Raw genomic sequence first — 25,235 nt, 5'->3', positions numbered from 1 at the left:
CTATTACTATGTAATCTAGTGTAAACTGTGCATTTTTGTTCTGTAATAAAAACAAATGTAATGGTAGTGACACTTTTAATGTGTATAAATAAGGTTATGCACTTGGGACGAGAGGACATATTTTACAATTGGATACTAAATGGTAAAACTCGCACTGAAAGGGATTTGGAGATATTGCTGGACGATAAACTGAATTATAGCAACTATTACCGGGCAGCTGTTGCAAAGGCAAGTAAAACCTAGGATTTGGGGATATTGCTGGACAGTAAACTTAATTTATATACTGGTACATTCGGTATCAGGCAGCTGTTGGCAAGACACATAAAGTTATTGGACAAAGTGCCTAGTTTTTTAATAGTTTATAGTGTTGCCTCTAAATATTATTACTAGGAGGACTGCACATAGAATATTGTGTAGTGTCTTTGGTGCCAATGTATAAGAAAGTTAGATTAACCACATTGTGGGCCTACAGCTGTTATTTGTCAGATATATCTTTTTTACGGAGTATGGTACATATACACAAACATTCTATATAGAATAAGGTCAATTCTGTGGATTAGGCAGAATGCATAGTCCTATTATTACAACGTTTGAGCGCAGTCTTTTCATTTTCTAATATACAGTGGCATCTGCCAAAAAAATGGTGGCACGACATTCATATATTGGATGCAAATTAAGTTGTTCACATGTTGTAGATTCTGGCAGGATTTAGGCACAGATTATTCACTTAAATCCTCACAGAATCCTCAAGCGTTCAACCTGCAGTGCGTGTGTATAGGGTATTTTTTACCAAATTCACATGATGCGGAAAAAAAATCTGCGGAATAATGACCGTGTCACTGAAACTCTGTGAATGAGCTCCATTGAACTTCAATTGAGCTAATCCACATGTGGAACCACATGCCAATGTGCAGCAGAAATCAGAGTGCATTTCTGCCTCGGGTTGCCTTTAACCCCTGGCCAACATGGGACGTAACTTCCGTCATGGTCAGCAATTTGCCGTATAGTTAAAACAAGCTGCTGACGTTCACTCAGAATCAGTATGTTACAGCTGACACTCCGCTGTAACTGCCAAAATTGGAGATAGCTCCGATCCCAGTTGATTAACTCCTGGATGCTGCAGTCAATGGCAACTTCTGCATCTAAGTTGTTTGTAGTCCATCGGCTTCCAGCAACGCAATTGTGGGACGCCGATGGGTAGCTATGGCAACTAGAGACCTAATAATGGCCTCCAGGTCTGCCATGTACAGAAGCCTATTAAGGCCCTGCCTAATAACTGATGGTTATAATACACTGCACTACATAAGTAGGGCATTGTATAATAACGGCTATCAGTAGTTCATAATGGGTCTAAAATTAGTTTTAAAAAAAATCGGCCATTTCTCTAAGGCACGTTATCATTGAAAAACAATGTAAAAAAATAGACTATACATAATTGGTATCGCAGCATCCATAACGTCCTGAACCAGAAAAATATTATAGTTTACACCGCGCAGTAAATGCCATATAAAAAAAATAAAACAATACCAGAATTGCTGTCTTTTGCTCACTATTTCCAAAAAATTTAATAAAAAGTGATCAAAAAGCTGCATGTACCCAAATTGTATCAAAGAAATCTACAAGCCTTCACGCAGCTCCGTCGACTGGAAAATTAAGAGATGACTTTTAGAATATGGCACAAAATATTAATTCCCTTTACTAAAAATTTAAGTTTTATTGTGAAAGTTGTAAAGCATAAAAAAAAAAACACACAAATTCTATAAATTTGGTATCTCCGAAATTGTACTGACCCACAGAATACAGTTGGCAAGTAATTTATAAAGCACCGTGAACACTACATTAAATAAATATATGCAGGAATTTGTTGTTTCTCTTTAATCGCCTTGCCTCCCAAAGAATGGAGTAACCCAAAATGTTACCAGTACAGTTGTCCCGCAAAAAATAGCCCTCATATGGCTATGAAAAAATAAGTCAGGGCCCCCCGTAAGGCGGAGATGGAAAAACGGCAAAAGGTGCAGTGTGTCCCAAAAGGGGGGGTGGGGGAGAGTAAGAAACGATGCCATTTATCAGTGCGACACCTGCCCCAAAAAAACCTGGCCTGTGCTTAAGATTGCTTCAAGACATACCACACATCTATGGATAATTGTAATATCTATTTACCCCATTATACCACTTTATAGTTCCCTGATGTACTCTGCCCAGCTTACATCCCCCACATTTTAAACTGAAATACCCGTAATACTCCGAACAAAACTACTACCAAGCAAAATCTGCTAGCCAAATAGCGCTCCTACCCTTCTGAGCTTTGCAGTGTGCCCAAACAGCAGTCAACGTTCATACTTAGGGCCTTTCCATACCCGGGAGAACCCGCTGAATAGTTTTTGGGTCATTTCTCCAGTTGCACAAGCTGGGCACAACCTATAGTGCCCTGAAGTGGTATATCTAAAAAAAAAAATACAAATATTTCACTATGCACCAGCTGCTGTGCATTCATTTCCACAATGAAGTCACTTCTGTCAGGTTTCCACTGTACTTGTACGTCAGGGGCACTGCAGTGTGCCCAAACAGTAGTTTACGTATGGGGTTTTTCCGTACTCTGATAGAAATTGCATAATAGATCTTTTTCTCCAGCGTTCCTTGTGAAAATGAAAAGTTTTGCGCTAAATATACATAATCTTTTAATTTTAATGAAATCTATGAAAACACCTGTAGAGTCTGAATGCTTCCTACACCCCTAGATAAATTCTGTAAGGCGTGTAGTTTTCAAAATGAGGCCCCAAAATTCACAAGGTGCTCCTTCATTTCTGAGGCTTGTGTTTCAGTAAAGTAGCACACTAGGGCCACAGATGGGAAAATGTAAAAAACTTCAGACTTTGGGTATTAAATATTGAGTTGCGTTTCTCCATAAACACTTGTTATTTTACTGAGAGAGGGTTACAATGTAATATCTTACAAACAAAATGGAAATTTTGACATAACACCTCCACTTTACTTTAATTTTATTTTTTGTTCAACATAGCTATATGAAGTTTTTTGTTGGACGAGTTGTACTTTAATGTAGGTGGCATTTTTTTGGTACATCTACGTTATTTAATTGGCAAACAAGCAGAAAAAAGCAGTTCTGCTGCAGTTTTTTTTTTTTCCCAGCATACACCGATCATCATAAACGATGCTATAAATTTTCTGTGCGGTTTTTTACGGTTGTGATTTATATTAAATATGTATATATTTTATGTTTTGGGACTTATATTTAATAAAGTTTATTGTAAAAAAGGAAAAAATGTAAATAAAATATCGGTCTCTATCTATCTGTCTATTTCAGATTCTTTCTGTATTTCAGATAATATATGAAGACTCACCTATAATGGATCCCCTCATCCTGTTTCCATGCTATTTTATATAAAAAATAAAAGGAATTATTGCTACTTCTTTGAAGTTTGGCGCAAACTAAACGCAATATGCTTATATGTTAATTTACATGTTATTACTAAATCAATATGGCTTTACATTCACTTTTTCCATTTGTCACAATCAGTTCGATAATCTATAATGAACGGACCGAATGCCAAAATATGTTGCAAAGCTGGGAAGACGCACCCAAAGTTGTGGGAATCCCCTTTTGGATCATCTAAAATGCACAAACCAATGGTGATAAGTGAATGTATTGCGTACTTGAAGATCTCTAACATAGTGACGAACTGAGCATGCGGGAGATGCGTGCCATTAGAGAGAGTGCGTTCCACGACTCACTCTCAGCTTCTAAGTAGCAACCACCTTATGCGAAACATGCGATGCGACGCATGCGCACTGATACCCGGAAATACCGGCGCATTAACCAGCATGGTGGATGAAAGGGGATTCACAGAAGGGTGAGCCGGATCTATTCTCAATTAAAGTATGTCTTTTAATATATTTTGATATTATACACCTGCACTGGTTCTATTGGCACTTTGCCAATTAGACTGTATTTTAAAAGTTTTATACAGTACGGGTGATATGCCCTATTATCTATTGCACGTATTTCATTGAATAAATGATAACTTCACATGGTGTTTTTTGCACCACACTGTTTTTATACTACAATGAAGATTTTAGACTTGATTGAAAGTTTATTGCATTATTACAATGATGTTGTAAACTATGTATTTATTTGTGCACCTCACACTGAAATGTATTCCTTGAGAAAGGCCCCATTGAGCAGGGCTGAAACGTTGCATGTGTTGATTAAAAAGATCCATTTTTTTTATTGAACTCGGAGTGCTGACCTGTATATTGGAATTTGCTGTCTATTTGGGACGCTGGTCGTGTCTGAACCGGTACCTGTGCACCCTATACTGGAGGAACGGTGCTGCTTTTACTTTGCTTTTTTCTATATATATATATATATATATCATTTTCTTTATTTTTTTTGTATAGCATTGCTTTTTTCTTTTTATATTATTTTTTTTTAAATCCCATAGTTGATTTTTAATTTAAATTTTTAACTATGATGTACCAGCATTTATCTATATTCCAGTACGTTAGTCTGTGTACTTATAGTACACAGGCAGTTGTATGGGCATACGTAATTTTGTCCTAACCGGAAATATGGTCGAACAACCCTGGGGTCCATCAATGGACCTTGGGCTGTCTGCTCATAGACACTATGTTCCTCGATTGTGTCAGGGGGATTCCCTGTGATGTGATCAAAGGGGGGCTACCCCCTCACTCTATTTGATTGCCGCAATCAGCTTTGATCTGGTCATTCAAGGGGTTAATACCAGAGTTCAGAGCTTTCCATGATCTTTCCTGTTAGAGAGGGCCTGCAGCTGTGTAACAGTCATTGCACGGCTTCTGAACGCATGGACACTTGCTGTGCCTGTGCGATCGGGAAGATAAGTATGCTCGTCACGATGCGGTAATGTCTTGCCGCTCATGACGAGCATACCCATCATGCGTCGTCAATCAGTTAATTTCTGTGAAAGTGTTAAACTAAGGCCCCATGCCCCATTCATTTCAATGGGGCCATGCACACTTTTGACGTTCCCGTTGTTCCGTTCCGACAAAAGTAGAGCATGTCCTACTTTGGTCCGAGATTCCATGAAAGTGGGGCCCATACAAGTCAATGGGTCCGTCAAAAAAAACCTGAAGGCATCTGTGTGCTGTCCGTGTGTGACAGCCGTTGCCTAGCAACGGCCGGGCGTGCAGAAGTACAGAAGAGATATTTCACTGCACTAATCGGCAGCCCCTTCTCTCTATCCAGCACTGATCGGCAGCCCCTTCTCTCTATCCAGCACTGATCGGCAGCCCCTTCTCTCTATCCAGCACTGATCGGCAGCCCCTTCTCTCTATCCAGCACTGATCGGCAGCCCCTTCTCTCTATCCAGCACTGATCGGCAGCCCCTTCTCTCTATCCAGCACTGATCGGCAGCCCCTTCTCTCTATCCAGCACTGATCGGCAGCCCCTTCTCTCTATCCAGCACTGATCGGCAGCCCCTTCTCTCTATCCAGCACTGATCGGCAGCCCCTTCTCTCTATCCAGCACTGATCGGCAGCCCCTTCTCTCTATCCAGCACTGATCGGCAGCCCCTTCTCTCTATCCAGCACTGATCGGCAGCCCCTTCTCTCTATCCAGCACTGATCGGCAGCCCCTTCTCTCTATCCAGCTCTCATCGGCAGCCTCTTCTCTCTCTCAGTGCTGGATAGAGAAGGGGAAGCCCTTTCGGGCAGAGCATCCGCAGCGATAGAGAGAAAAAGCAGTTCATACGTACCCCGGCCGTTGTCCTGGTGACGCATCCCTCTTTTGACATCCAGTCCGACCTCTCTGGATGACGCGGCAGTCCATGTGACCGCTGCAGCCTGTAATTGGCTGCAGCGGTCACATGGGATGAAACGTCATCCCAGGTGGCCGGACTGGAGGAAGAAGCAGGGAGTTTTGGGTAAGTATGAACTTATTTTTTTCTGAGTTGTTTTTTTTGTAGGAAACCTTAGAAATCTATATTGTGAGCGCCGCACATGGTACCCACTGTTCAGCGGTAGTCACCGTCCAGGGCACTGAAAGAGTTACTGCCGATCAGTGCAGCCCCTTCTCTCTTTCCAGCACTTCACTCTTTCAGCACCCTGGACAGCGAGTACCATGCGCGGCGCTCTGAAACTGAAACACGGAGTACACACGGGAACCACACTGATCCAATCACGGACACACGGGGCCATGAAAACGGTGATGGAAGTGTTCATGAGGCCTTACCAAATGCTGTTTTAAATACTTGTATTCGTTTTTAAAATAGGGTGTTTTTAGAGATTTCTAATATGATGGCCCTTCAAAGCCACGCTAGAACTGAATTGGTCCCTAAAAAATTCTGTTTTGGAAAACATCTTGAAAAATGGGTTGGAATGTTTTTTGACCCCAGCTGTATTTATCAGACTTCTCTAAGATCAGGAGCTGTTAGTTACAGCTCCTTCTTAGAGGATGAACGCTCATCAGCCTCTTCTACAGCGACGCGAAGCACCACCTGCAGTCAAAAGATGGTGGGCGGGCATTAAGGAGTTAACAATGGAGTTGTGCTCGCTCAAATGCTGGGTTCGATCAATGCTGATGTGCTTGCTACCCTGGTAATTACACCAATGCCAGCGGGGGTTCACAATATAACTTCACTATGTCCTTCAACGCTAGGACCAGTATCGTAGTCTGTGACCGTGGCAAGATCAAAGGGAGCTTCCCTCTTTCATTGCGTCACTGGAAACCCGGTGACATAATCAAAGAGCAGGGAATCCCTCTGCAGTCAACCCTGGAGACCTAGAAAGCCCCCAGGGCTGTCTGTTCAGTTTGCCTGCTGTTAGGGCAGCACATAGTGTGCCCTAACAGCAGCCTGTGTCATAGTGACACAGTGTAATGTATTAGTAGTATGCTAATACATTACAAGTAAAAACTGAAGTTATCCCTTAATGGGTTTTAAAAAAAAAGTAACTAAATAAATAAAAAAAGTCGTTATTTTCAATAAAATATTTTTTATTGCCCCTACGCCAAACAACCGTGATAGATAGATATATATATATATATATATATAAATAAATTTATTTTAGTTTAAGTTCTGGAAATGATTCCAGTATAATAAGTAGTAATTTTTTTTTCAGTCAGCAGTTTAAGACACTGTTCACTTAACTTTCAGAAGAAGTGGGTTCGCCTCATCAGTTTGCGTAGGCAGCTACACAAAGCAGTCTTGCATTTTAGTGTCACGAATTATAATTACACGCTGCAAGAACAAAGTGGGTTTCAAAAGGAGAAAACTTCCTCCACACGTCTGTAGCACATTTTATCACACATGTATTAAAGTAACTTGTGTCACATATTAAAATAATTGCTCAAGAGCATCTTTGATAAAATACGAAAGTTCTCCTTCTGTTCGTTATTCTTATACACAGGGTGCACTATAATAATAATCAATACTACAGTCACACGACTGTGAAAAAATGGCCGTTAAAAACGTAGCAACTGTCAGTTTTTCATGACCGATTTTTATCAGTGTCTCCAAATTTTCAACCATTTCCAGTCAGTTTTAATGGCCGTTTGTCATCTGTTTTTCATGGGCGTTACAAAAAAATAATGGATGGATTTTATTTGACGTGTTTTTTTTTTTTTTTATTCCAACTCCCTGAAAAGACCACAGTGCCCTTGTAGATAGTACCACACCCCCCTGTAGATAGCGCTATTGGTGCTCCCTCTAGGAGCGGAATCCCCAGCCATTTGGGTCATGTGACACATCAAACTTATCGAGAATTTCACAAAAAAAACAATGGTGTGCTTGGTTTTAACGTTACTTTATTCTTTCATGAGTTATTTACAAGTTTCTAACCACTTATAAAATGTGTTCAAAGTGCTGCCCATTGTGTTGGATTGTCAATGCAACCCTCTTCTCCCACTCTTCACACACTGATAGCAACACCGCAGAAGAAATGCTAGCACAGGCTTCCAGTATCCGTAGTTTCAGTTGCTGCACATCTCATATCTTCACAGCATAGACAATTGCCTTCAGATGACCCCAAAGATAAAAGTCTAAGGGGGTCAGATCGGGAGACCTAGTGGGCCATTCAACTGGCCCACGACGACCAATCCACTTTCCAGGAAACTGTTCATCTAGGAATGCTCGGACCTGATGCCCATAATGACATAAATAACTCATATTAATAAAGATAAAGAAACAAACTATACATAAGTAGTATAGCTGCGTCCGTAACGGCCTGAACTACAAACGTTTTTCGTTATCCCGCGCGGTGAACTCCATAAACGAAAATAAAATAAACCATACCAGAATCACTTCAGCTCCCAAAATATGGAATAAAGAGATCAAAAAGTTGCATGTACCGAAAAATTGTACTGAGCGAAACTACAGTTCGTTATGCAAAAAACAAGCCATCACACCGCTTTCTGGATGGAAAAATAAAAAAGTTAACGCTCTTAGAATATGGCTATACTATAAGTAAATTCATTTTTTATAAAAAGTATTTTATTGTGCAAACACCATAAGACTAAAAAAAACGGTGAAGTTTGTGTGGGACTTAATCACAGCACTGTGTGGTCTCGCGAGATCACGCTGTGAATGACAGCACAGCTGTGCTGTGTGATTAAGTCCCACAAAAACTTTAGCGAAGTGTCGGGAGTGTGAATAGACATTACGTCCTGACTGGAGGAAATGTCTATTCACTCTCAAGACTCTTCCGTAAAGTTAATATGGGTGTATGTGACCGTACAGCGAGATCACGCTTTGCTGTGAGTACAAATGGACATGAATGGAGAGAAGTGTATGATGCTGATTGGTCAGTGTCATACACTCCTCTTTACAACGCCCACTTGGCGAAAAGTTAAACGCCCAGTTGGGCATTAAACTAATTAGCATAAATCTAAAATTGCTCATAATTTGCTAAAAAATGATATTTTTTCAAAATAATTACCACTGTTATCTGCATTACAGCACCGATTACATTATGTAGTAGATAGGGCACTTATAATCTGGTGACAAAGCCTCTTTAAGGCCTTATTTACACAAACGTGTTTAACGTCCGTGGGATGGTCGTTGAAACAGCGGCCGTCCCGCGGACCTATGTAATTCAATGTGGCCGTTCACACAGCCGTTGTTTCAACGGACCGTGTGACGGGTCCGTGGGAAAATAGGACATGTCTGTTATCACGGGAGATGCGTGACATTGCGTCCTGCAGCGCTGAGCACGGATGCACCTCGGACGTGAAAAACTGCAGTGTTTCATGTCCGAGATGGGCAGTGGTCATGTGAATCAGGCCTTGAGGGTTAAAGGCTGCCCGTACACGTGCGGTTTTGAAACTAATTACTACAGTACGCTTTTGCCACGTGCCTTGTAAAGTCTCACCTGTACAAGCGGAGTGGGGAAAATCCACACAACAAAACAGCACTAACTTGCCATGCGGCTGGCTTTCACTACGCGTATGGGCACCCTAAATAAGATGGGTTCCTCCGAGATCCTGTATTACGATGTTCTAATCATTTGCACCTCATATGTTGTACTTGATTCTAATTTTAGGTCTTTAACCCCTTCACGACTGAGACTGTTCTGGCCTTGTGGACGCAGCCCATTTTTTCAAATTTGACGTGTCCCTTTATATGGCAATAATGTGTGAATGTTTTTATCTATCCAAGCGATTCTGAGATTTTCTCGTGAGACATTGGGCTTTGTTAGTGGTAAAATTTGGTCGATATATTCAGTGTTTATTTGTGAAAAATTGCAAAATGTAGAAAAAATTGCAATTTTCTGAATTTAAATGCATCTGCTTGTAAAACAGACGGTTATACCACACAAAATAGTTACTAGTTCACATTTCCCATATGTCTACTTTAGATTGCATCGTTTTTTGAACATTCTTTTATTTTTCTTGGACGTTACAAGGCTTAGAACATAAACCGCAATTTCTCATATTTTTAAGATAATTTTAAGCCCTTTTTTTTAAGGTACCTGTTCAGTTCTGATGTGGCTTTGAGGGGCCTATGTATTGGAAACCCCCCATAAACACCCCATTTTAAAAACTAGACCCTTCAAACTATTCAAAACCGCATTTAGAAAGTTTTTTTTTAACCCTTTAGGCATACACGGGAATTAAAGCAAAGTGGAGGTGAAATTTGCAAATTTAATTTTTCTTGCTCAATTTCAATTTTATTCAATTTTTTCTAGAACACAGAAGGTTTTACCAGAAAAACGCTACTAAATATGTATTGTCCAGATTCTGCAGTTTTTAGAAATGTCCCACATGTGGCTCCAGTGTGCTCCTGGACTAAAACACAAGTCCCAGATGCAAAGAAGCACCTAGTGCATTTTGGGGCCTCTTTTTTTTTTTTTTATTAGTATATATTTTAGGCAGCATGCCAGGTTTGAAGAGGTGTTGAGGTGCCAAAACAGTAGGGATCCCCCAAAAATGGTGGTTGTTACCATTTTGACCGCACAGTTTTTTTTTTTTCACAGCACGTATTTGAATTGGGTTGTGAAATTAAAGTAATTTTTTCGAATAAGATGTCATTTTTGATAAAAATGTCTTATTTTCAGAGGGAACAAAATACCCCATTTTGTTGCCCAATTTGTCTTGAGTGTAGCAATACCCCATTTGTGGTGATAAACTGCCGTTTGGGCCCATGGGAGGGCTCAGAAGGAAAGGAGCGCTAGGTGTTCTTTTGGAGTCCAGATTTTGCTGGATTGTTTTTCGGGTGCCATGTCGCATTTGCAGAGCCCCAGAGGTATCAAAGCAATGGAAACCCACCAGAAGTGACCCCATTTTAAAAACTACACTAATGCCCCATGCACACGAACGTAAAAACGCCCGTAATTACGGGCCCATAGACTTCTATTAGCCACGGGTACCTCCCTGTATGCTTACGGGAAGGTGCCCGTGCCGTTGAAAAATATAGAACATGTCCTATTTCAGGCCGTAATAACGGCACGGGCAGGCCCATAGAAGTCTATGGGGCACCCGTAATTACGGGTGACTACGTGTGTGCACCCGTAATTACGGGAGCGTTGCTAGTCGACGTCAGGGGATAGTCACTGTCCAGGGTGCTGAAAGTTAGACTATCGGCAGTAACTCTTTCAGCACCCTGAACAGTGACTACCGATCACAATATAGATCAACATGTAAAAAAAAAAGACGTTCATACTTACCCAGAACTCCCTGCTTCTTCCTTAAGTCCAGCCTCCCGGGATGACGTTTCAGCCCATGTGACCGCTGCAGCCAATCACAGGCCACTATAGGCCACTTATAATGTGGTAACAGAGCCTCTTTAAAGTGCATAAGTATTCACCCCCTGAAAGTGAATACTTTGTGGAGCCACCTCTTGCTGCAATTACAGATGCAAGTCACTAGATGTGCTAAGCTTATGGAGACATACCCCAAGACACTGATTACCTATTCTTTCAGACAAAACTGCTCCAACTCCTTCAAGTACATGCACATGAAAATATTTCTGTGGCCGCGATTCGCCCGCAAATCTGTGGGTGAATTGCGGCTCTATTCATTTCAATGGGCCAATGTACACAACTGTGGTTTATTTCACGCGGGCATGCGTACAGCCCGCTATGGCCGTGTGTATAAGGCCTTAGGCTGGGTTCACATGAGCATGTTACGTCCGTAATGGACAGAACGTATTTCGGCCGCAAGTCCCGGACCGAACACACTGCAGAGAGCCGGGCTCCTAGCATCATAGTTTTGTACGATGCTAGGAGTGCCTGCCTCTCCGTGGAACTACTGTCCCGTACTGAAAACATGATTACAGTACGGGACAGTTGTCCTGCAGGGAGGCAGGGACTCCTAGCATCGTACATAACTATGATGCTAGGAGCCCGGCTCCCTATAGTGTGTTCGGTCCGGGACTTGCGGCCAAAATACGTTCCGTCCATTACAGACATAAGATGCTCGTGTGAACACAGCCTTAGGCTTTGTTCACATCTGCGTTGGGGCTCAGTTCATAGGTTCTGTCTGAGCTTTCCGTTAGGGGACCCATGAACAGAAGCCAAACTGAAAAGAACGGAAACCATAGGTTTCTGTTTGCATCACCTTTGACTTCAATGGTGACGGATCCGGTGCAAATGGTTTCCGTTTGTCACCATTGTGTAAGATTTCCAATGTTTTGACAGAATCCATAGCACCGTCGACTACGGTATTGATTCTGTCAAAACCATGGAACCCTTACACAGCTGAGACAAACTGAAACCATTTGCAATGCATCTGTCACCACTGAAATCAATGGGGATGCAAATGGAAATCTATGGTTTCTGTTCATGGGTTCCCTGATGGAAAGCTCAGATGGAACCCGTGAACGGAGTCCCGACGCAGATGTGAACGAAGACTTCGATGGTTGTGTTAGTGTACAAAAGTCTTGAAGTCATGCCACAGATTCTCAGTTGGATTGAGGTCCAGGCTTTGATCCGGCCATTCCAAGACATTTACATATTTCCCCTTTAAACCCCTCCAGTGCAGCTTTAACAGTATGTTTAGGGTCATTGTCCTGCTGGAAGGTGAACCTCTGTCCCAGTCTCAAATCTCTGGCAGACTGAAACAGGTTTTCCTCAAGACTTGCCCTGTATTTGCTGCCATCCAGCTTTCATTCAATCCTGACCAGTTTTCCAGTCACTGACGATGAAAAGCATCTCTACAGCATGATGCCGCCGCCACCATGCTGAACTGTTGAGTGTTTTGTTTGCACACCACACACAGCGTTTCCCATGATGGCAAAAGAGTTCAATATCCGTCTCCTCTGACCAGAAAACATTCTTCCATGTTTTTGGAGAGTCTGCCACATACTGTTTTCCAAATTGAAACATGTTTTCTTAGTTTTGTTTTTTTTAAGCAATATCTACCGGCCATTCTTCTATAAAGCCCCACTCTGGACTTTTATGGCTTATAGTGGTCCTATGGACAGATGCTTCCATCTTCGCTGTGAATCTTTGGTGCTCCTTCAATGATGTCTTTGTTGAATTTCTTCTTAATGCCCTCCTTGCCCAGTCTGCGTTTTGGTGGGCCTTCTATTGTAAGGTTTGTAGTTGTGCCATATTTGTTCCATTTTGTTTTAATAGATTTAATGGTTCTCCGTAGGATGTTAGAAGTTTGGGATATTTTTTTTTTTTTTATAACCCAATCTAGATATACACTTCTCCATAACTTTATCTCTGACCTTTTTGGAGAGCTCCTTGGTCTTCATATTTCTTGCTTAGTGGTGTTGTAGACTTAGGCGCCTTTCAGAACAGGTGTATTTATACTGACATCATGTGACACTTTTATTGAACACAGGGAGACCTTATTTAACTAAGTTATGTGGCTTCTAAAGGTAATTGGTGTGACCAGACCTCATTTAGGGGTTTTAGGCCCCATGCACACGAACGTGTTTTTGCGGCCGCAATTCCCCCGAAAATCCACGGGAGAATTGCGGCCCCATTCTTTTCTATGGGGCCATGCACACGACCGTAGTTTTTACGGTCCGTGCATGGCCCGGGAACCCGCACCGCAGAAAGAACGGGCATGTCCTATGACTGACATCTTCTGCGGTCCGGGCTCATTGAAAACAATGACGGCGGCCATGTGCATGTCGTACGATTTGCGGGCGGCCCGCGGCTGACAGTCCGCTGACAGTCCGCAGCCGCCCAACCCGAAAATCACGGCCGTGCACACGGCTACGGTCGTGTGCATGAGGCCTTACAGTTGGGTCCAGAATTATTCGGGCAGTGACACAATCTTCATGATTTGGGCTCTGCATGACACCAATTGCATCTCAGTTTCATTTCAAATCTAATCTGAAGTGTAGACTTTCAGGGTTTAATTCAAGGGTTTGAACAAAAATATCCTGTGAAACATTTAGGAATTGCAACCATTTTTCTACACAGCCTCCTCATTTCAGGGGCTCAAAAGTAATTGGACAAATTAACATTACCATAAATGTTTTTGTTTTCTTTTAATACTTTGTAGAGAATCCTTTGCAGGCAATAACTGCCTGAAGTCTGGAACCCATGGACATCACCAAACGCTGGGTTTCCTCCTTGTTGATGCTTTGCCAGGCCTTTACTGCAGCGGTCTTCAGTTGTTGCTTGTTTGTGGGTCTTTCTGCCTTAAGTTTTCTCTTAAGCAAGGGAAATGCATGCTCGATCGGGTTGAGATTTGGTGATTGGCTGGGCCACTGCACAATATTCCACTTCTTTGCCTTAAAAAACTCCCGGGTTGCTTTTGCAGTATGTTTTCGGTCATTGTTCATCTGTAATTTGAAGCCACTTCCAATCAACCTTGCTGCATTTGGTTGAATCTGAGAAGAAATTATATCCCTGAACACTTCAGAATTCATCCGGCTGCTTCTGTCTTCAGTCACATCATCAATAAACACTAGTGACCCAGTGCCTTTGGCAGCCATGCATGCCCATGCCATCACAATGCCTACACCATGTTTTACAGAGGATGTGGTGTGCTTTGGATCATGAGCCGTTCCAAGCCTTCTCCATACTTTCTTCCTCCCATCATTCTGGTACAGGTTGATCTTAGTTTCATCTGTCCAAAGAATGCTGTTCCAGAACTGGGCTGCTTCTTTACATGTTGTTTGGCAAAGTCTAATCTGGCCTTTCTATTTTTGAGGCTGATTAATGGTTTGAACCTTGTGGTGAACCCTCTGTATTTGCTCTCATGAAGTCTTCTCTTTATGGTAGACTTAGATACTGATACACCTACTTCCAGGGGAGTGTTCTTCACTTGGGTAGATGTTGTGAAGGGTTTTTTTTTCACCATGGAAAGGATTCTGTGATCATCCACCAATGTTGTCTTCCGTGGACGTCCAGGCCTTTTGGAGTCCACGAGATCACCAGCAACCGCTTCCAAATGCAAATGCCACCCCTGAAATCAACTCCGGACCATTTACCTGCTTAATTGATGATGGATTAACGAGGGAATAGCCAATTAAATAGCTTTTGAGATAATTGTCCAATTACCTTTTTGGTCCCTTGAAAAAGAGGCAGCTACATATTTTAGAGCTGTAATTCCTAAACCCTTCCTCAAATTAGGATGTGAATACCCTTAAATTAAAGCTGAGAGTCTGAACTTTAAGCCCATATTGATTATATACTGTATTTTTCGGACTATAAGACGCAGTTTTTAGCAACAATAAATCTTGCTAAAAAGTCGCTGCGTCTTATAGTTGGCAGCCAAGGGACTCGGCAGCGCCGGGCCCCCTGACTGCTCGTTACTTAACCCCTTCCCGACCTGTGATGTGCCGGCACATCATGGAGGGGGACGATGTATAGAGCGGGCTCACGCGCTGAGCCTACTCCATACGCTGCAGGTGTCCGCTTCTGGCACGCTGCTCTAATGGCCAATAATAGCGTTCACACTGTTCCTGGCCGTTTAGTTAAATGCCGCGGTCAATAGCGACCGCGGAATTTATAGTGGTTTTCCCATGAAGGATATTTGACATATCCACGGGATCTACCTCTAGAACGGGGCCCCCTAAACCTCTTTTTATCTTACTCCGCTGTCTTCCGGCCTCTTCCTGGTTACATGGTCGAGTTACGGAAGCGGCATAACTCTCTGAGCTACGCAGTTTCCGTAACTCCCATAGAACTGGATAGTAACGGAAACAGCGTAGCATGCTACGCTGCTTCTGTAACTGCCATTCACTACTATGGGAGTTACGGAAACAGCGTAGCTCAGCGAGTTGCGCTGTTTCTGTAACTCATCCATGTTTTACAGTGTATTGTACCAGCGATCTAATGATCGCTGGTTCAAGTTCCCTAGAGGAACTAATAAAATGTGTAAAAAAAAAAGTTAGATACATTTTCAGGAGTGTAAAAAAATAAAAACCCTTTTCCCATTTTTCCCCAAGCACAATGTAAGAGAAAATTTTTTTTATATCGCTGCGTCCGTAAAAGTCCAAAACTAATACTTATTTGACTTTCACAGTGAACGGTGTAATAAAAAAATGTAAAACCCCAGAATCATTGCCTTTCTAAAAAGAATGACATAATAGATGTACCAAAAAAATGGTGCTACTATAAACTACAGCTCGTCCCGCAAAAACTAAGCCCTCACACCGCTCAAACGATGGAAAAATATAAGTTATGGCTCTCAGAATGTGGTGAAACTGAACAAATCATTTTTTTTTAACCAATAGTTTTTTTCTTTGTAAAATATGACATTTTTTCCAATTTTCTGTTGTCTAAAACCTGGGTGTGTCTTATAGTCAGGTGCGTGTTATAGTCCGAAAAATATGTTAACTGTATATTCAATGTTTTGGCAAACCGCTAAAATGCCAAAACTTGTCACTGTCCAAATAATTCTGGACCTAACTGTATATGAGTACATATATGCAACTTATCCGGGTTTGTTTTCCTGAAGTTATTTTTGGCATTCCACTGTAACATTTGAAACAATTTTTTTTTTTATCAGGTTCATTACATAACATCACATTTAAAAGCCATTTTAATTCCAGGTTCTAATGCAAAGAAACAGGAAAAACACCAATACTTGTGGCTGAAGATCAAATATTGCTATGTCCACATACAGTGTGTTAAAAAATAAGCTTTAATGGGTGTTCATTCGATTTCAATTTTGTAGCTCCATAATATTATATTTGTATTGTATTCTGTTAACCTCTTAACGACCTGTGAGCCTTTAAGTGGAAGTATGGAACGGGCTGAGCTCGCTCCATACTCAGCAGGCGACCAGCTGACACCTCACTGCAACGGGCGGAATCAAAGATCACTTTGATTCCGCCCGGTTAACACCTTAAATGCTGTGGTCAATCGCGACTGTGGCATTTAAATTGTTAGAATCAGGGGGGGTGCCTTTTCAAACACACCATCGTGTAACCCCTCACCCGCAACGCGATCGGCCGGTGAAGGTGGTTGTCATGGCAGCCTGGGGTCCTAATAAAGGCCTCCGACAGGGCTTCGAAGCAGACTGTCAGAATTACCAAATACTGCAATACATTAGTATTGCAGTATATCATGCAAGCGATCACCGGTTCAAGTCCCCTAGGGGGACTAATAAAAAAATAAAAAAGTAAAAAACAGTGTTTGTTTTTTATGCTCCAAAAAAAAAGTATTAGGAGTTAAAAAAAAAACAATTTTTTCCCACTTCTCCCCTAAAGCATAGTTACATTTTTTTTTAAATGTTAACATAACTGGTATCGCTGCGTTCGTAAAAGTCCAAGCTATCACAATATAGTGTTGAACGCCGTTAAAAATAAAATATATAACTCATGCAAATTGCTGTGATCAAAATGTCACGTAACCCAAAATGATATCGGTGAAAACTACAGCTCATCCCACAAAATTTATGCCCCCACACCGCTAAATTGATAGAAAAATAAAAAAGCTATTGCTCTCAGAACATGGCAACACAAAACATTTGTTTTTTAGTGTTAAAACATAAAACAAAACCTAAATTTGGTATCGCCGTAATCGTATCAACCTGTAGAATAAGGTGAATGTTGTTTTTACCGCTTGATGGACGCCATAAAAACAAACCCCTCCCCCCCCAAAAAAATTCTGTAATCGCTGTTTCTTGTACCCATTCCACCCCACAAATACGTTTTCCCCCCAGCTTCCCAGTACATTATGCAGTACAATAAATGATGCCATGAAAAACTACATCTATTCCCGCAAAAAAACAAGCCATGTCGACTAAGAAATAAAAAAAGTTATGGCTTTTGGAAGGCGGGGAGGAAAAAACGAAAATTAAAAAAAGTCAAATTGGCCGTGTCCTTAAGGGGTTAAGACAGAGAACTGCAAAATGCACAGGTTATTAGATATGCAGAGCAATTTAGAAGGAATAAGGGAAAAATAATTGGCATCAGAATCCCGGCTTTATTTTTTGTTGGACCCGCACCTGTATCAAGAATGTGGGAAGCTAGACCCCATTTTTGCCTGGTGCGGCGGAGACTAGTGGAGAGTGGGCTGTGCGGAAGTTCTGCTCAGCTGTTTCCGTAACTCCCATACAAGCCTATAGCAAATTTCATTCCTTCTGGTTGTTGGTTTACCATGGGAAACCAATAAAATTGATGTTGCAGATCCACCAAGGTTCACATTTGTTTTGTGGTAAAATCAATGTAGTGTGTGTGTGTGTGTGTGTGTGTGTGTGTGTGTGTGTGTGTGTGTGTCAATCAGGCGTGGTCTGTGCCACAATTTTGCATGCTGAGGATGACTGTTGTGTTTTACTTTGGTGTAGTATTTTATGTGCCAGTTGTGTGTGCACGGACTGTATAATGAATTCTATTGATGCCATGTTGATAGGTATATTAAATATACTGTTTCTAGTAGAAGGTTAATTCAGGGCGAGCTTGGCCTTTTAATATTCTCGCTCCTCCCCCTTGTGCTGTTTTATTTTGTGTCGGATAGTGATGTATGGTGGTCATCTATTGGTTTACAGCGCTAATCTATTTTATACTTTGCTCTGTCTCTAGCATATCATGTCTCCCCATTGGATGCAGTCATTTTCCTCTGTTCACGTTACTCTTGAGGCAATCTAAAAATAATTTGCTACGCACAAAGGGAAAGGAGTAGGTAGATGTATTGATATGACATCCCCTGGAGAATCTTGTTTGCATAGGTTAGGGGTGGGGCTCGGATGTGACTACTAATTGGTATCATTTGGAAATCTGCTCAGTGGCTTCCTTTTGTCTGGATGCCTTCTACTTACCATGTGTAGTATGACTGCCCACTCACGATGGCAGAAGAGGAGGGTGTAATGAAAGTAGCAAATGGACATAGTCTGTGGATGGCATGCAGTTGTCGGCACACAATGTGTATCTGGACACACAATTTCACATTCATTGGCTGTCTAAAGAAAGCCATTTCATGGGAGGATTGGACAAGGAGCTGCGTCAATTTGCTGCCCGTCTCCAAGACACTGATGATGCTGCCTTCACAATCTGGCTAACGTCACTGCTCCATCACCCAGCCTGGGTGTGGGCTTGTTGCTCTCCCCCCTTCTCTCTCCTCCTTTTTTTTCTCTCCTTCGTTTTTTCTGTCTTTATTTTGTTCTTGGATAGCTTGTACATTTCTCTTGCTACCTCCTACTCAATGCTAACAGCATGATATTTTGCAATCATTTAGGTGAATACAAGAAGGACGAACTCCTGGAAGCTGCCAGGTGAGTGCGCTTTAAATTTCCATTGCCTTTCAGGGGAGTGAAGAAGGGAAGAGGGGGGGATGATGGGTAAAAGGATACAGCCGGCTTTCAATAGCATAGCATTGCAGTGTTATTGTTTTGTTGGTGCTCACTCGTACACTCCATAGCTGGCCAAGTTCATTAGTATGGATCTTTGCACACTTGGCTGCCTACAAGAAGCAGAACCGGGGATTCATAGAGATGACATGCCAAATATTGTCTTTTACGATAACGTTATGTGATTGTTTCGCTGTATGCGGAAATATATCATACCCAGTCTTCCCCTTTAAGCAGCAGAATAAATGCCTGCCGTAATCTCGTTCTTACCCATATACTGTTTTTTTTGTTTTTTTTTCTTTTCATCAAAATGATGTTACAAGATGTGCATTATTACATTGGTTTAAGGGATTACTATATATATTTTATATGTTAATTGAATATAAAATATGTAATAAAGTGTACGGACTCTTCCCATCTCCAAAGTTGCACAGTGTTTGGTTAGATCTGTTATCACTTGTGGAATTCTTTAATGCCTTTTTGGATAAATTTTTTTTTTTTTTAATAAAGTTGTGTACTGCACGATTTTTTTTTTAGATTTTTTTTTTAAACAGTTTTTCTTAGGGCTTTTATTACATAAACATTAGCACAGTTGTCTTAAGTAAAATGTGTATGCGGAAATATTAATGTTATACAAAATAGGTTATGAAAGCCACTGATGTGATGTAAAAGTAATATTGAGCAACCACTTTTAGAAGGGATGTCTTGTTAAATTAAGAAAATAATGAAATTAAAAAGAGAACAAAATTCAGCTGGAAGGGGGTGTATGACAATGTACAGCAGGAACTGAATGCTTAAAAGCTGCATAGATCTGAAGGGCAGAGAGAACAAGAAGTCAATGCTATTGACCAACTGCTTAGAGGATATAGCGCTGGATCTAGGTTTTATTTACAGTATCTACTGCATTTACTTTACATTGAGTGGGCTGCCACGGAACGACTTTAAACGCTGGGGCAGAAATACTTCATTGAATTATTTAGTTCTTACAGGCTAACTGCACGTAAATCTAAGCGACTGTCAAAGAGTATGCAAATAAGCACAAGCCATGGCATCGGTACCAGTTTTGTTGCTGGGGGAGTGCTGGAATCTACTGCAATAATGATACTCAACCAGTGTCATTCTGCCAGCGTCTCTCTAGTAATGATTTGACTGCATGTGTAACTTTGGACCGAACACGCCGGATTCTGTGCATTTGCTTGCTTTTTAGTTCCATTTTATGCTGCAGTATCTGTCAGCGCATTCTTCTGCCAGTTACATTTTAAAGGCCTAGTGGCACATATGGCACTTGAAAAAGCTCATCTTGGCACCTGTAATAAATATCACATACTTGTGCACGTCTGGCAATTTTTTTTTTAAATTTAAGACGCAAGTTTTCAGATGCTATTTGCCAGTTCTATGCCCACTATTTAAAAACGGTCAGCAGCCACAAATGCAGCAAATGTGTTTAAAAATGTGTTGGGGTAATATGGGAGGGTTTGGAATCCCAGTAAATGATCCTTTTTTTTTCTTCTTGAATTTGTTTTATAGGAGTGGGAATGAGGAAAAACTCATGGCTCTGCTTACACCTTTAAATGTGAACTGCCATGCCAGTGATGGACGCAAGGTGAGCACAATAGCGCTGAGTGTTTTGTTTTCTCATTCTACCTTAGTGTACGTAATAACACAGATATTTGACAGCATTCTGTATGTGTTCATATCAATAAGGACAACAGGTTATTAAAATGTGTAATTTACACTATAAACCCAGATCTCCAGGACTGCAACTGAATGTACGTGATGTGAAGTCTGGCCAGTCTACGTACAAGCTACATATTATGTACACGGCAGGGCTTTATTCATCAAAACGGTCTAGCCGCAAAACTGCCCTTGTCCATAGCAACCAACCACAACGCAATTTTCATTTCATAAACTGCTCAGGAGAAATTTAAAGCTGAGCTCTGGTTGCTATGGGCAACAAAAAAGTTTTGATAAATGAGGGCCACAGTACTCTTCCGCGGCCCCCAAGATCTCCGCTCAAGGGCAGCATCAGCATATAGTGTAAATTACAACGTTCAATAGCATGTTCTTATTTCTACTAGCACAATATGTGGAAACAGAACTCATTCATTGTTTCCGCTCGATGCAATGATCCGGCCAGTAATCCGTCTTTGTATGGCCAGCCGTTGTAGTTTTGTTGAGATATATGCATCTGTCTAGCTCTTGTGAAACTGGTTGAGAAATTTAAAATACTGGTCTGATGTTGGGCTATAAAGAGACGCCAAACAAACTGTGCTTATTGTAATTTTGGGTCTCCTTTTGAGAAGCAGCAGCATGTTCACCTATTGATTAATATATATGGCAGCTCTATGTCTAACTGGGTTATATCTACTCTGTGGAGACCGACTAAGGAGCAATAGGTCGCACTAAAGGTGTTGTCTGGGCAAGGGGCGGTTTTTCATACTGATGACCTATCCACAGGACAGGTAATCAGTATATGATTGGTGGGGGTCAGACACCCGGACCCCGCACTGATTGGATTCCTCCAGCACCGGAAGTTATGCAGTGGTCGGTGACTTAAAGGGGTTTTCCCACGAACTAAAATACAGTTAAATGTGTCCATAAATGGCAGTTATACATTTGTGCAATTACATGTTATTTTCTAAAATGTACAGTTCTAAAGATATATTATTACCATGCCTCTGTCATAGGTTTTTTGTTGCGTTACTGGTTGCCCTTGGATCTGACCATAACCCGTTCCTCTGGCTATGGTCAGGAAAAGACACATCCTGACCATAGTATGGCTTTGTGGTCGCTTTCAATGTTCTAATAAAAGCGCTTTATTTCGTTTGCACTTGGGAACGTCCGATTATTCCCGAGTACTTGGTGTGACTACAAGCCTGTGGCTGCAACTGCGCATGCGCAGCAGTAGCGCTGTTCTAATCCCCGCCTGCACTCGGGAACTGGCAACTGTTCCCGAGTGCTTCTGCTAACCTTGCATTTCAGCAAGACTGTATACACCCGGGAATCGGCGACTGAACATTGAAAGTGACCATACTATGGTAGGGATGTGTCTTTTCCCAACCACGGCCAGAGGAATGGGTTATGGTGGTATCCAAGGGCCACCAGTAACCCAACAAAACTTATGACAGAGGCATGGTAATATAGCTTTATAACTGTACATTTTAGAAAATGACATATAATTGCACAAATGTATAACTGCCATTTATGGACACATTTAACTGTATTTTAGTTAGTGGGAAAACACCTTTAAGCAGATGGCTCCGGTCACAGCATAGTACTGCAGCTCTGCTCCTATGCACTTGAATAGAAGCAAAGCTACAGTAACCCAGCACGACCACAATACAGTGTACAGAGCCACCTACTTCCATCACTGATCACTGTATAACTTACGGTACCTGTGGCAGCCGGAACAGCTGATCGTGCGGGGTCCGGTTGTCCGACCCCCACGAATCGTATACTGATGACCTATACGGTACGAAAACTGCACTTGCCCAGACAACCCCTTTAACACTGTGCGAATAAAATTATCGTCGTCCCGCCATACTTATTACAAAAATGCCATGTTTACTTGTGGTTTAATACTGTAAAGAGGCTCTGTCACCACATTATAAGTGGCCTATATTGTACATGATGTGATCGGCGCTGTAATGTAGATTACAGCAGTGTTTTTTTATTTAGACCTATTTTAGCTTTATGCTAATGAGTTTCTTAATGCCCAACTGGGCGTATTTTACTTTTTGACCAAGTAGGCGTTGTCGAGAAGTGTATGACGGGACGTGATGTCCATTCAAAATCCTGACACTTCGCTAACGTTTGTGATTGATGCACAGCACATCGAGATCACGCTGGGCTGTCATTTACAGCGTAATCTCGCGTGCTGTAAATCACACACAAGCGTTAGCGAAGTGTCAGGATTCTGAATAGACATCACGTCCTGGCTGGTAGTGATGTCTATTCACTGATTGGTCAGCGTCATACACTTCTCTCCACAATGCCCACTTGGTCAAAAAGTAAAACACGCCCAGTTGGGCATTAAGAAAGTCATTAGCATTTATAATGTGGTGACAGAGCCTCTTTAAAGACGTATTCCCAGAAAAAAAAAATATTCTCTGGCCCGTTGGAAAGGCACATTATGTAAATTGTGGTGAAGGTAACTTTCCTACCGGTGGCTGTATTTGTGAGTTATCCACTCCTTTCTGATCCTCAGCTGTGTCATGTGACCAGCAATAGGACACTCCAACTGCCACAGCGTCTCGTGTGGACAGGAAGTCTGTTTCTCCATTCATTCCTGCAGTTTTTCACGTCCGAGGTGCATCTGTGCTCAGTGCTGCGGGACGCGATGTCACGCATCCACCATAGTAGATAGTCTATGGAGTGATGCGTGAAAAGATAGGACATGTCCTATTTTCCCACGGACCCTTCACACGGTCCATTGAAACAACGGCTGTGTGAATGGCCACATTGAATTACATAGGTCCGTGGGACGGCCGCTGTTTCAACTGCCGAACCACGGACGTTTAACACGTTTGTGTGAATCAGGCCTAAGACTCACATCGAGGTTGTAATAGTAATGAATAGAGAGATAGACTTCCTGTCCACAAGAGACGCTGTGGCAGTTGGAGAGTCCGATTGCCGGTCACATGACACATCTGAGGATCAGAAAGGAGGGGATAACTCACAAATACAGCCACCGGTAAGAAGATTACCATCTCCACAATTTACATATTGTGCCTCTACAATGGGCCAGTGTAGAATTTTTTTGAGGGTTATACCTTTTTCATAATATAGTGAACACAGCTGTAATATACCATTCTTCTAAAAACGACTTTCTTTACTAGTGTATGATACATGCCAATAAGTTTGCAGGAAAATCATAGTTTTCTTTTAACCTACAAAGCCATAGGCAGAATGCAAACACCCGCGTACAACAGTGGGCCTTGTGCATACAAATCTCTTCTAACAAAACCTGACCATGTTGCCAATGGCAACCAATCAGCGCACTGCTTTTATTTTCAACACTGCCCTGAAAAAAAAGAGAGCTGGAATCTGACTAGTAGCTATGGGCAAATTTACATGTTTCCATACGTGGGCTTTTTGTATTTGAGGACCAGCAGATACCGTGGAAGATTCATGACTCTTGGAATTATTAACTAGAGTGGGGAGTTGCTTTAAAGAGCCATTCAGAAGACCTTGCACCTTACAGGGAGGGTCTTATGAGTTCCTTGGGTGCTGTGTACTTCTTCATTTGAATATATATTGAGGATACACTACCGACTTTACCGCCAATAACTGCTAACACACCAAGTCAACCAGTACTTGTTAGCATTCTTTACATTAATGAAGATTATGATCCACTTGTCTTGAGTCCGATAATCCAATCGCTTATGTGGTTACAAGCAAAGGCTTGGTGTGAACCAATTAGCCTGGACAGGTTGAGATGTGCACTCGTCTGTAAGAATATTTCATTTGTAGCAGTTCATTGGTATTTTGACGTCTGCTAGGTCTGTATTTCAGAATTACATCTGAATACATGGGCATAATGTATCTAAACTGACAGGTAAAATGTGGAAGGAGAGCTCCGATTGGTGGTTGTATAATTGGGTACCCTGCATTGTTTGCTGGAGGAATTCTACGTGACTGCTTTATGGAGAAAGAGACTATTTCACTTTAAATAACCTTTTGCATGGCTGAGTAGTTTGCACATCTGTATGTACAGCATGCTCTAAATCCTTTACTGCAGAATTTGATAAATTGCCTACCTCTGCTTACACTATGGCTGCAGGCGATGCAGTTAAGGTCACTGACCATGTAATAAGATTACACAGTAAATTGTAAATCATGCTGTACACTGTTAATGGGACCAAAACATGAAACCTTTTTTTTTTTTAAATAAATGCTTCTTCGATTTGGGCATTGTTTAGATGGGATTCCATGGTGAAGGCCCATGCGTCTCTGTGAAAGCTTGTGACAACAGTCCGGGCCCATGGTTTTACCTCTCTTTTTTTTTACCTCCGGTTTTACCTAAGGTTGATTATTTCTTCTGATG

The 25,235-nt window shown here is 41.6% G+C and overlaps 1 protein-coding gene across 5 annotated transcripts in view; it reads left to right on the top strand.

Annotated features, from left to right (window-relative positions):
- TNKS (tankyrase) overlaps positions 1-25,235 on the top strand; it is a 253,487-nt gene that overhangs the window by 61,709 nt on the left and 166,543 nt on the right. For all 5 annotated transcript variants that reach the window (XM_075862262.1, XM_075862280.1, XM_075862253.1 and 2 more), the window contains exons 4-5: positions 19,078-19,114; positions 20,717-20,792. In XM_075862262.1, coding sequence (XP_075718377.1) covers positions 19,078-19,114; positions 20,717-20,792 — 113 coding nt within the window. The remainder of the gene's footprint in view (positions 1-19,077; positions 19,115-20,716; positions 20,793-25,235) is intronic.

This window comes from Rhinoderma darwinii, chromosome 1 (assembly GCF_050947455.1).
Source record: "Rhinoderma darwinii isolate aRhiDar2 chromosome 1, aRhiDar2.hap1, whole genome shotgun sequence".
NCBI classification, from domain to species: Eukaryota; Metazoa; Chordata; class Amphibia; order Anura; family Rhinodermatidae; genus Rhinoderma; species Rhinoderma darwinii.
This window is presented reverse-complemented; position numbering and strand designations above follow the sequence as displayed.